Raw genomic sequence first — 13,835 nt, 5'->3', positions numbered from 1 at the left:
GGACATCATCAAAATGTACTTTTTCCGATTGCACTTAACTTGCCTGTGGCTCAAGTGTTTGTTACAAAAAAAGAGAAGGCACCACCTTGTCATGGTCCATTTGGTGGATTCATGATGGTTCGTTTACCTTGATCTCGAAGCACAAAATTAAGGAGACCAAAATGCCAAGGGTTATCATTCAATCAAACAGTGTAACTTTATTATTTTGCCCATAAAGCGGCACGCAATAGAGAAAGTGGAGAAAAAGGAAAGAAAAAGGGAAGAAAGAGGATTATAGCTACCACCACAGGCCCAAAGGAGTCCCTATGGTCCCAAACAGCGTCCTGCTGGTCCTCCATAGTGATCCATGATCCTTTGGTGGAGATCTCTCTGAGGTTTGGTTAGGAACTGTCTTTTATGCTGAGCAACAGCACCCAACACCTCCTTTCTCCCATGGATTGAGGCCAATCTCCGCCTTCATTTCGCAATACAGACTTAACTTTGCAGGCCCAAAAAGTCCCCGCTTCGCTTGCCAAAACTTGTCTGTGCCTACGCTGCCTCCCGTTCAGGGGTCTCTTACTTCCTCCTCCTTGTGTCAGCTGGGTGACCTCAAGACCCTCTGCGGGCCCCTTGCGCATGCTCCTCTTCATTGGCCTTAGTAACAGGGAGGAGGTGGGGCAAGTTTGGCTGAGGCAGCAGGTGAAATCCATCTTCTGGACAGCAGCTATTGTTACTTGTAGTTCCAGGTATCGGAGCGTCATTGTACCACGCAGTTCTTTCTCTCAGGCCTTTTGTTTCTTGGTATCTCTCCAAGTTCCTGGTGGCGATGTTGACGCAAATACTGTTCTTCGAACCGACTCTTACACCACCCTGTGGCTCAACATTGTTATCAGGATCTCATGGCAGTAACACAATCTTCAAAGAGAGACAGAAAGTATAAGAAGAAGAAAAGTGGCTTATGTCTTTGTGATCCACTTTGTGTTTTAGGGATGTCTGCATTGAAGGGGACACTAAACAAATCGTGTGCATTAAGTACAGATATCAAATGTGTCAACCGCTTTACCATTCTCCAATTCAAAACATACAGTACCTCACTTTTTCAGTAGGAACAGTAACCTAAAGACATTAGACATAAGCAAGGGGCATTTTATGAGAAGACAGACAAGTCCACTTCAGTTCCAACGTCTTTTGTCAGATGTCTCAGTCCTGCTCATCTTGACCCCTGTGGTGAAGAACCATGAAGCACTGTTCCCATCAGTGCTTGCTATACAGTATCAGCTCTATGATATTGTGTACTCACAGCTAATTTAGCATACATGCTAAAAACTAACACTCTTGTGTGTATAAGAAGGACGTTTAATAGCGTGTAAGAATTGACCGTTACTGAGAAGAGCGTCGTTAATGAATGAACCTAGTTTAAAAGGGGCCTGATCTGTCAGTCTTCTAAACACTGTCACCACAGCGAATTCTGGTTCCCTGATACACACATGTGCACTCAGAGACACACACTGATGTGCATTCAATTAAAAAAAAAAAAATCTTAGATGTACAAACCTTCAGTGGTGTTTCTTACACAATGGAAAGCTGGTATTTACCCACTGATTTCTTCTTGTGTACTGGGATTTCATCACCTAAACTACTTCTAGATAAGTAAGCTTTTTGGGCTTGTGGGGTTTTTTTTTGTTGTTTTGTTGTTTGTTTGTTTTTTTTTTTAATGAATAAATAATTTGAACAGTTGAGAGGATATTTGTTTTGATTTTAGTGTACTGCAATCCGCTCTCACTTTCTGGAGCAATTAGCTCTCTCTTCAGTGGAGATTCAACAGATCTTTGGAGTAAATTTTTCTAATATTGAGTTAGCAGTTGAAGATGGGCAATAGGATTTGTTTTGGCATTTTACATCCTAGATAAGTTTTGCAAAAGGGAATTAATTTGCATTAACAGATTTTGCATAAAACTGAAAGCTGATTATTATAAGATTCTGTAAGATCTGTATTTATGCATTATGAGTTTAGTTTTCTAAATGTTCTGAGGCTGCTTGGTAACTGAACCTCTTGGGTGTGCAAGAGAAACCTAAGCAATGTACTTTGTGATCAGTAGTAACTGTATTCCAAGTAAGTTCATATTCTCATATAAATTAATGGAAAAACATACTTCTGTGGCTTATATATTATTTTAAAACTGGCAATTTATAAAGTAATTTTTCTTGAAATTTCCATGCTTATTAAATTTCAGATTATGTATTTTGAGTAAGCTGGAAACTTAAACTTGTTTCCATAAGTATGGCTGCAGGTAAACAACCAATTTTAGTCCAGAAAATAGCTTTTGCTTCTGTCAACATGTTGTTTATTTTCTCCCTGAGATAAAAAGTTCGGTTTTCTGATATTTGTACCAAGATAAAGTCTGTAAACAAGATTAATATAGTGTGGAAAAGGTTGTCAGCAGCCCTGGCAAAGGAAATAAGTTGCCTGTACACAGAACATACTGTAAACTGAATAAAAGTGTCAGGTCTACCATGAGATAATGTGATCATGAACCTCTAACAAAGCATGACATAGGCACAGTCGACTTTTCTTATAGCTACAGTGTAGAAAATGGATTACTATATTCCAGGGATACCCACTGGAATAGCATGAAAACCTCATTTTGAGATTAATGCAGGATGTAACTCTCAAGAGCCGAGCTACATGTTTACCTGTAGTGTTAAAGTAACAGTTTAGTTATTAATCTTAAAATGTGGAAATCACATATTAAAATATTTGCTCATATTTCTAGGTCTGTCTCTGTGAGTTGACGTTTCTTACTTATTATTAGGTGAATTATGACATTGCAAAAGTAACATTTAATCACTATTTTATAGTTACCGTGTGGCTATGTAAGGCCTCAATAAGTCTAGCAAAGGAGTAAATTCCAAATGTGGGTAAACCAGTAGGTGCTGTTCTCCCATGTAACTGCCAAGGAATTTGTATGTTTGCATAGATTTTTCTGCAGTAAGGTATTACCAATTCTTTCAATCACCGCCAGCCAGAAAAGTGACAACACTTTAGAGTTTCTCAGTTTGGCCCCAAGTGACATCATTCTTCAGATCAAAGAAACAGATTTTGGTCAAATACTTCAACCTCATCGAGCTTTCAAATTATTCAGTAGGTATTCTTTGAAACTTTTCCAGACTCTGAGCTCTGACCGCCCTGGCTCTTCTTCAGCATGAGACCAGACGAATAGGGGTGTTTTTCTTCCAGAGTTGAGCACATTGTTCTTTTAATAAAAAATAGACTGCTTTTATCTGGGAATCTTCTGCTTATGTATTTTTGGCAAGCCTGGGTGTTATCACTGAGTTTTTGTGATCTCCTTTCAAAATTGGCAGAATATCTGACTTCATTCCCACCTCTGGTCATCTACTGACTATGAAACTATCTCCAAGGAACTGAAAATTTGTTCCTGCATCCTTTCCAACAGGAATAGTTTGTCTTCTGCTCTGGTTCTTTAAGCATGAGTTTCATCAGGTGGTTTCTTATTCTTCTGCTTTTACCCATATACACATGCAGACAAATTAAACAGATTCTAAAAATAAAAATAAAGCTGTTTCAATGCATTCTTGGGCAAGAACAGAATATCATCATCTGCAAAAGTCTGCATGTGCTATCATGCATTCTTAAGACCATTCGTAAATCGAGCATATTATGTATTTTTTTCAGTGTATGTAAAACACTAGACAAGGACTACAGTACAGTGTGGTGATTATTTTATTTGCTTTCTGCCTCACATCAACTTAAATTTCAAAAGCTTCGTAATGAGATACAAAGGTTGGGAGCATTTTTTAATAAATTTATTGCTGTATTATCCATTTAATAAGGATGGTATGTTGACTATGGGTTTTGAAATATCTTTCATTTTTTGGAGGTAAAGCACTTCATGGACTTTTTTGAAAAGTAACTTAGGTCCCTGACATCTGTATGTGTCCGACATGTGACATCCAACCAGAATTACACATAAAGCATTTTGGTAAATCTTGTATAACACTTTCTGCACTCAGGCTTTTCACGATCACTGCAGATATTGCTACTTGCTTTTAGTGTCTCTAGTGTACTGTCTCTACTTTGTGTTTAATATTTGTGATATGTTTCCTTAATATTGCATATTGCTACCCCATTATTCAAAGACTTTTTTTTCTTTTTTCCACTAGATAACTCCAGGACCAGGCGGTAGCAGGAAAACGGTTCACTTGTCCCAGGATTCTCTTCACCATGAGTGAGTATCAGTGATGGGAGTTCTAACTTTTTATTATTGTTTGCTTTATAGTAGCACCTCTGTCCCAAAACCACATTTTACAACCGTACAAACATGTGATAAGAGAGCCTCAGGTCAGTTACATAATGGTCTTCCTTTAGTAATATTATTTCTAATCCTTAGTGATTTATTTTGTGTTTCTTAATTAACTGTGAAGTTCAGTACTTTGTAAATGTGTTTTTATTAACTTGCTAAGTATATGCTTTCCTAAAACACAACACTTTTAAGGCTAGATACCAAATACAGGTTATTAAAAAGACCTGCCTTATTTTTCTCCAAAGGGAAATTCAGAAATGCCAAGCTTGAGTATAGGAAAATAAACAAGCATCACATCTTTGAGTCTTAATCATGATGTATTGCGTGAGGAAGAAGTTTATCATAAATTCCACAAAAAGAGATTGAATTAATTGTTTAGACACATGTAAATAGGAAACATCATTCAGTTTGTTTAGTTACTCTGGTGTGCCATTACTGTAAACTCTTATTCTCTTCAGCTAGCAACATTAAACAACATTATTTCTTGGTTATCTCTTTTGAATACTTACAATAAGAAGATTGTATTTTCCTATATTTTCCAAATCAGAAGTCTAAAACACAGATACCTATGATTAGGAAATGATGTATTTGGGCATACGTTTGTATGTTCTAACTGCCACTAGATAATCATTCACAGTTTAAAACAAAACTTACCAAAGCACATATAGTACAAATATCAGCTCCTCAGTACCAACTGTTTTATCCTACTAATCCACATCTGTTGCACCCATAACTTCCTAATGCATGTGTTAGCTAAAGAGAGTGTGATTTTTTTTTTTAAGTTATTTCTACCCTAAAATAGTTCCACTGACACTTTATGTTTTTTAATTTTGTTCGTGTTATTTAAACAACCAAGCAATCCTGTAATTAAGTAAATGGACAAAATCATAAAAATCAGTGTGATATGAATATCACTTTCTCATTACAAGAGGTCTTATTCTTCATGGAGGGTTTTTTTAAATGTCTAAACATGAGATGCATTCAAATTACTTTATTTTTTTGTTAGAAAAGATTTTACTGATAATTTTGTTTGTAATCCGCTGATTTGCCACAAACCAGCAGAGTTTGTGTGGAGGAGGGTACCCCACTTTGCCACTCCTCCTTGAGTGTTTGCTTTTGAAACTGGTCAGAGACGAGACACTCACCTATGTGGAATTTAGATCTAACCCATTTTATCTCTTATCTTCATCAGCTTCTGGATGTTTGTCACCTTATTCGTTGGGTCACTCACAAATGTGGTGGTTTTTCTTTTCATCCACTGCCAACATCACAGTTGCGGGTACATGAAATCTCCCTGTTTTCCTCAGATATTGGACTATTCGATGCAGTTGATGGAAGTTTCATGTCCAAAATATAAAAATGTCTACTATTTTTTATCTCAAAGTATACTTTTAAGTTTATTGCAGTCATTCTTTTTTCATTTCCAGCTTCTTTTCCTTAATCACCGTAAAAGTAGAAAAAGCATTTAGCAGTGTGCAGGTTTCAGTGACAGCTGATCTTGTGTAAAGGAAGGAGATGGTTGACTGCCTGTCAGCAAACTCACAAAAAGTGAGTGACAAAAAGCCACAAAACTTTCAGATTTGTGACTTACAAAAAATGAGTAACTTAAACCAGATGATTTCATGGAATCTACTTTTTCTCACTATATTAATTAAATTAAAAATTTTAGTGTCATTATGTGACTGCTTTGGGGGGAAAAATTAGAGTAAGCTGTATTAAATTTAACTACATCAGGAAAAAAAGCATGACTAGATTAAGTTTATAAACTTTGGTTACACTTCTAGAGGAACTTACTTGCTTTTACTGCTTTTGAGGGAAAAGTCACAATGTGAGTTCTTGTCCCTGCATGTCAATGTCTTATTCCAAATTTTCATCTCTATGAAATAAGGTTATCAATAGTCAAAATAATGTAATTATATGGAGATATGAAACCACTGAATTTCTGGACTTTGATTTTCACTTTAGATTCAAACTCAGATCTGTTTGCAACATAATACATTAACAATTACTAGGTAGTCCACTACTTAAGCATCTTTTCAGCTATAATCATTAATAAGTAACACCTCAGTGTTAAATATGGAATTACTTTTGTTTCTAGCACATGGATTATAGTATGTTAAAATACTGTCATTTGCGTATTATTTTAAGTTTGTTTGACAGAATATAATTACCTGTAAAGCCAGTAGCTACTCAGAAGTAAAATTTGTGGTGCATTCTTTCAAAACTGTTACAGACTTACAGAGTTCAATAAAAATATCCCATTAAAATAAAGCACAGCCAAAGGCTTTATTTTCCTGGCAGACAATAAAATACCCAAAAGCATGCACAGACTGGTCATATGACAGCATGTGCTTTGCTACTTCTATTGTTAAACCTGTCTTTTCTTTTTCTCCCACAGCCACTGGTTTGGCCCTGGGGCTAGAAAGGAACACAGCCAGGTAAGAATTGCTTTGATCAAGAACAGTTTATTTGAGATGTATAAAGGAATTTAACTACCTCTACTCCAGAGGTAGTGGGCTAAATTTTAAGAAATCATAAACAAAGCAGATATGATTTCATACTTTCTTGTAAGGGAATATATTAACAGGAGTGCATTTCAAAGAGTCCCTTAATTAAGAATCTTTAATGAGTCACTTAATTTCAGCTAAATATATTTGAGTTTTAATGGTTTAAATGAAAAATCTGATCATTTTTTAAGTGATTTTGTTAATCACAATATCTCCAAATGCTACATTTCTCAAAATGCTGGAAAGCAAACAACTGGACTCACAAAATCAAGAAACACAGAACAGCGACAAGAGTGGACAGGCAGGCAGGTTTCTACAGGAAAATCTTCAATTCTGTTTTTCTACATTTCATTGGTTAATATGACCAGAGCAGTAAAAAAGGAATGTTAAATTTCCGTCGTGGTGCACATATTGGTAAAAGTATCTCAGAAGTTTGTCTTCTGGGTTCGACCCCTACAGTGCAGTCCCTAGAGGTCCAAGCCTAGAGATGTGGTTGAGGGAACATGAAGACATGTTTAAATTTCATTACCAACATAGCACTTGTTTTTTTAGCCTGTCTTCAGACATGGAAGAATGCCTTTCTTGACGGATGGTAGTAAGGTCTAAACAGAATATGCTGTTCAAGAACTTAAAAATGTGAAAACCAGTCTAGTTCTGTTTCATAACTGTATCGTTGACTTCAACTATTCAAAGTAGCTAAATACATCAACATTCCATTGAAATTTAAGACAAAAGTTCCATAGTACATTTTTTAAGTTAGTTAAAATTTATATAACACAGTTGATTTCATTCAATCTGTGCCAGTTTGCTAGTGCATTTACAAATTTCAGTAGATTTGAAATTTCAAAAGGAAATAAGATCTGTAGGAACTTTGGAGGTTCATCTTAGGCTGATCCGTCATCAACACTTGTAGCTTCAGTAAGTCATAGTTTAAATCAGCGTATACTCTTTCCTGTCCCCTCCCCCTTCTTTTGAACTCCAGAGTGAGCTGAATCTCAGTTCTATTACTTGCCCAAAACTGCCAGAATGGATAAAACAGCACAGTTTTAGTTGTAAATTGTGAACTTCTAACATTTTACGGTAAGCTGACACTTAACATCTAAACAGGTGGCTTTATATTATTTACATTTAACTCTCATTATTTTGAAACACATCTCCTAGTAGAAGCAGCACATTTAAAAAAGCGTTTTAAGTATTAGTGTGCTTAATCTTAATAATGATAAAAAGTTTTCTTGGGCTAATCTTCATCGTATTCCTGAAGTGTTTGTGTTATAAGTCGTCAAATCAGAATGAGGGATTTTTATTTTTTTAATGGGATTTTGTAATGTATTTATTGTCTCATATAACAGAGTAGTTAACTAAAGAGGTACTGATTATGTCTTCAAATATTCTAAGCTTAAAACAGTATGGTAATTACCATGCTGAGAAATACGTTAACCTACATCATATGTACTGGCAATATCCATACAGTATAGAGTGCAAAAAATGTCTGTTTAGCTGGTATATGATGGCAATTTAATTAAGCTTTAGTAGATTTGAATTAATTTTAAATTTTACATGTTTATTTTGTATTTCCTAAGAGCTGTGTTTTCCGAACTTATCTGAAGTTCACTGTATTGTAACTTACATGTTACTGACAAATTGTGAACTAAAACTGATGTCATCAAATATAGGCACTGCTGGCACATAATGGGTTCTGGTTTTTAGGCACATAAAATAAATGAGAATGATGGTGCAAGGTAATTATGACAATTTTGACAGCCTATAAAATTCACTAGATCCATGGTGTATAACTATTGGTTGCGTGGGTTTACTACTTTCTCTTTTAATTAATTTCTGGAATTGGAGTTATTATGTTACAAGTAATTAACTAGCCAAATTCAAAGTCTGGCAGGTGATCTGTATTTGTACATGCTATAAATACAATTTACTTATCAGCCAGAGAGTATTGGTAACAGCAGGACTGTCCTCCTTAGCCTGATCATGAAATAGATATACATTCTATGAATATTGTGCTGGTAAAAATCCTGGCTACATTTAAACATTAATTGCTCTGATTTGTTGATGATAAGAAAATGAAAAAAATATTTTATCACAGTAAGGCCCCTTATCTTTATGTGTCCTTCAGGTTGCCTTTTAAAACCTGACTGCACTATTTTTACTGCATCTGAAAAATAGATAGTTGTAATTATCAGGAATGTTCCTCATATAAGAAGCAAACTATAGAGAGTTCAGGAAAACATAGTCAAGTGTCATTTTGCAGATAGGTGTCAGTTTTTGGAGGCCATGCTCATGTACAACATTAAGATGATGTTGGCTGAGTCATAAAGTTCATCATTTCCTAAGTTCCAGAACCTGAGTCACAATTTCAGTTAAAAAAATCTTTTGTTATTCCTACTTCCTCACTCTTATGTGAAGCTTTAATCCTGTGCTTTTGTTGATTGTGCAACTTTCAAATTACAAAAGCTCCTGGGGCTTAGAAGAGTTTGTAACTGTTCCATAACTGCTTAGATGCAAGTGCCAGCCTGAATAGTTTTTTGTAATTGAAGTGTTCTCTAACGTTTTTCATAATAACATTTTGAAAATTTAAATTGAAATTGTGAAAATTGTAAAATTGTACAGATAAGATAATTGCATGGCTTTCTAATATGCTTTGAGAATACTTTTTACATTTTCAATTATTTAGGTATTTTTAATTAGTGGATATATCTTAATCTTAGCTATTATTGTAAAACTTTACTAGATGTCCATCTCTTTAAGTCTCGGGTGAAAACTATTGCAAGATTACTCGTGACAGGAAAGAACGGAATTGTCGGGTAAACATTTCTAAAAAGCAAATAAAGGTATTGCTTGTGAGACTGGTCTGAACTTTTTTTTAATAGCTTCAGCTCTTGCGAGACAACCGATCAGAGAGAGGACACAAGAAGAACAGCTCTGTAAAAACAGCTAGCAGGTGAGTTAATGCTGCAGCTGTCACTCTTTATATACTCTTTACACTCTTTATGAATTTGCTGATTTCTTAACTCTCAGTTTTTCATATAATGACACCATTCTTTGGAGAATTTTCAGGAGCCTTCTTTACTTTAAAGAATTTAATTTATACAGCATAATCTTTGCCTAAAATATGGGTATTAAACTTTATTGGTGATGATATCCAACTACACTTACTAAACTTAATCTTAGTAAACATCAGAATTAAATAGATGCCAAAGTAAGGTTTGTGCTTCTGGCATGTAAGTTAAGTACTGAAAGTGTTTAAATTTACCATTATGCATACATGTTTTTCAGATTGAGAAGATAAGTCAAATATTCTAACACTTACATTGTACTTATATTATGACAATAAAAATTTCATTGTGAAGATTTATTAAAAACAAATCTGGTTCTATCCTTCAGCTTCTTTCCTCCCTTTCAAAAGACAAAAAGTTCAACACTTGACTGATGGGCAATAGTCTAGGTGTCTCTTCCTAGGGGGTTGTTTACATACATTACTTGATTAATCTATTCTGCCAAATAATTAATTTAATTCTAATATATTTTTAAATTAGAAACTACAGAAATATTTTCCTTACTGTGCACAATACCTTACACGATTTTTGTTGTTCTGTAAACATGACAATGTGCTATCAAATCACTTTTTTCAATAAGTTATAGCAGATTTATATCATCATGTAATACTATGGTTTTGAGTGAGACTGCTCTCTTTCAGGCACTTGTCTTTTAGTATATATGTGGTCATCCTGAACTAAGTTTTTAATATTGTTAAATACCTGCTTTGGTTAATACCTGGAAGGGGAGACCAATAATTCCTTGAAAAATATGCATATTAAATATGAATTTATTTCATAGTAGACAAGTTCTGGTTACATGGTCTAAAACACTGATTATGCAAGTGTCAGTCACCAATCTTCAGAAATGGTGATTATCTTTGTCTATTAAACATTTTATATTAGGCCAAAAAAATGTTGACAATTTCTGCATACGTTTCCTGGCAAGTGCACTTGTTAAATCATATTTTTGCTCAGAATTTTAGAATGAGTTCACTTTAGGTATGAATTTTCACTATAAATGCACTCTTACTATCAGGCTGCTTTCATGAAACTGAGAGTACAAAGTGGATAAAGAGCGAGCAGTAAGAGACAGATTATATTTACAGTAATTTTAGGATCTTTTTTATCCAGTAGCAATGTAAAACAGTGTCTGAGGAATTCAGAATCATGACTTATGTGCTTGTTATTCTGACCAGTGAAGCTCTTATGAAGTGATTGCTACCTACACAAGCAGATAGAATTGAGATTTTTAAAATGGCATTAAATACCTTAAATGATCTTCAGCTTCTCTTTGTGTCCACTCAGCAGGACGGTAGTAGACTGTTATCCCAGTAAACATCTGGCAGGGTTGTGTAGAAGCAATAGGTGGCAAATCTAAGGCCAAAGACTGGCATTTTCTGTAAAAGATCTGAAATATCGAAGTAAGACTTAGATAAACCATTTTTATAATGTACATAAGGCCGCAGAATATTATCATACTTTAATACCCTTAAAAACAACACGGTCACCTGCTGACATCTCCTGGCACCATCATCTGTTTTCAAAGGCTTTTTCCGTCAGATGGAGTCCGATTATCTCAAATAGTTATTTGCGCTTTTTCAGAAAACCACTGTTTTCTCTGCCTACCACGGAAACCTTACTATTAGTTCTTTAAAGTGACTTGAAGATAAGTTCTCAAACTTCTATGAAAATTATATTTTTAACAGGCCGTCTGCTGTCTCTTAGAATAACAAGCTGTATATGTCCTATTTACAAGATGTATACTGAACAAATTTTAACCTGATATACATCAGATTTATCTGTGGTTAATATCAAAGGCTGGGTTTGTTATGACTTGATTTGAAATTATCACTTCTACCAAAAGGGTTAACCTTAGTTTCATCAGGCAATACAGAGAATGAAAATGTTTCTCCTTTACAAGGTACCTATAAAAATTACTGGTTTAGTAGCAAATATTGTTCACAGTTAATAAAACAGTGAACATTGCCTTAGTTGCAAAGGTGCATCTTCATTACTGTGTATGAAATCTTAAAATGGAAATCACTTAGATTTTCACATGTGTCCATATCACTGAACTACAGTGATGCCAATCAAATGTCACAAGGTTAAGTTACAGAATTAAGTCATAGCGTAGTATATCTTCCATCATTTCAGTGTACTACATGCTTATGCAGTTAAATCCTGTAGAATACAAGTGTTTACTCACACCTGAAAGTAGGAAGCTTTCTCACATTTTACAAAGCTTTCTCAAATTAGTTCTTGCATGTGTTAAACTATTACAGTTGACACATCAAGGTAACCCAAATGAGTAACCCCCTTAAAAAGAGGCATACAAAAAATAATGGCTGTGACCTTATATTGTCTTACTATTCGTTGCTAAATGCAGTAATAGAACAGCAGCACTGGGTAAGTATTGGACATTCTGTAAAATTATTGTACTTATCCAGAATACAGTTTAATCTGCTTTTCCACAAGACTGAATTTCTCTAGATCTTTGTATGCCTTTTACACAACTGTATGTCTTGTCTTTTGCTTCCTGTTTTGTAAGACCTTTTTTCTGTTTTTCATATGTATATGAGATACGTACACACACACACATTTTTCTTTGCTTACACGACTTTTCTTACCTCTTTAGGATGACTGAACACAGTTCTTGTCTCAGTGTGTAGACAATATGTAAATACCCGTATTACATTAGAACAGTGACTTGTGGAATAATTTACTCTATAAATACATCAGAAAGGTGTGGAGCTGTCTCTTCGTGGTGGAATAAGACTGATACTTTCTGTATGAGCTTTACTGTACTGGGTTGCTAGTATTCAGCTACTTCTGTAAAAATGAATATCAATGAGCCAATCCTATATAAACTAACATGAACTTCTACTAGTTGCAAGATAATTAGATTATTGAGAACTGTTGATATGGCTACTGATGAACCAAATGTTGAGTAGCATAGTCTTGTATCACAAAACCGAGAACCTGGATAAATCCTGTTATGCTGATACAGTTCAACACGTGGTGTTCTGTGTTCAACACACTTAAATATATATACCTGTTAATGCTACCTTTACAGAGGTGCTTTAATTTTAATCTACAAATATGTAGTTTTCGCATAAGTTATTTAAATTATATAAATGGTACTGGGGAATGCTGGGTTACCAGCTGCATTTATTTCTCCTGTATAGCCTTGAATAAGTTCTCTGTTTACATTATCTCTCTACATCAGGACAAGAACAGTCCCCTCCCCAATCCAGCTATACTGCTTGAAGGTGTTAATTCTTCTAGCTGCTTGTCTTCATCCTCTGCTCTTTTGCCAGTTAAAGGGTTTTTTGTCTGCATTTTTTAATATGCTCCGGGCAAAACCAGCCTGGTTAGCTCAACTCACCTATTTAAATTAAATTGGCTGGTTTTGTACAAACCATATTAGGGAGTGCTCGCATGATTTCTTCCTCCGGCAGAGCTGTGGAGATGATAATCTCCAGCAGATGTGTGATAACAAATAGCTTGGGATAGTAATGTCTTCATCTGGCGCAGTTGTTAGCAGACCAAATGTCTGTCTGTACCCCGGGGCTGTGGGCAAACAATTGAACATGATTGAGTTATGGCGAGTTAACAAGTTGCTGCTTGGCAGCTGAACTGCCGGAGCTGCTCGTGTGCTCTTTGTTTGCCTGCTCCTGTTGTGGGGTAAAACACATTTTCTGAAGTTACCTTTGTAAAATTTTAGAAAAATGAATTGTACCTAGAGAAGATTCCCCAGGGCTAAGAGATTCATTTGGTCAGCTGCGAAGACAGCATCGAACAGTATTTTGCTGAGCTGCTATTACATGACTTGGAGCATGTGATGATGTTGTTAAATATATGGGGGACAGCCATCACACAGCTGTCTGCCTGTCTCTTAATATTTAATGTATTTATCCTCACAATACTCTTATGAAGTTGGGAAGTACTTTTATCCTCATTTGACAGAATAGCCAGAA

The 13,835-nt window shown here is 35.2% G+C and overlaps 1 protein-coding gene across 1 annotated transcript in view; it reads left to right on the top strand.

Annotated features, from left to right (window-relative positions):
- The window catches only part of GPATCH2 (G-patch domain containing 2), a 123,440-nt gene that overhangs the window by 80,050 nt on the left and 29,555 nt on the right, over positions 1 to 13,835 (top strand). Inside the window, exons 6-8 of the mRNA XM_005499970.2 lie at positions 4,162 to 4,226; positions 6,700 to 6,739; positions 9,691 to 9,761. Of these exons, the coding sequence (XP_005500027.2) occupies positions 4,162 to 4,226; positions 6,700 to 6,739; positions 9,691 to 9,761 (176 nt within the window). The remainder of the gene's footprint in view (positions 1 to 4,161; positions 4,227 to 6,699; positions 6,740 to 9,690; positions 9,762 to 13,835) is intronic.

This window comes from Columba livia, chromosome 3, assembly GCF_036013475.1.
Source record: "Columba livia isolate bColLiv1 breed racing homer chromosome 3, bColLiv1.pat.W.v2, whole genome shotgun sequence".
Taxonomy (NCBI): domain Eukaryota; kingdom Metazoa; phylum Chordata; class Aves; order Columbiformes; family Columbidae; genus Columba; species Columba livia.
Note: the sequence above shows the minus strand (reverse complement) of the source record. Positions and strands in the feature narration are given on the sequence as shown.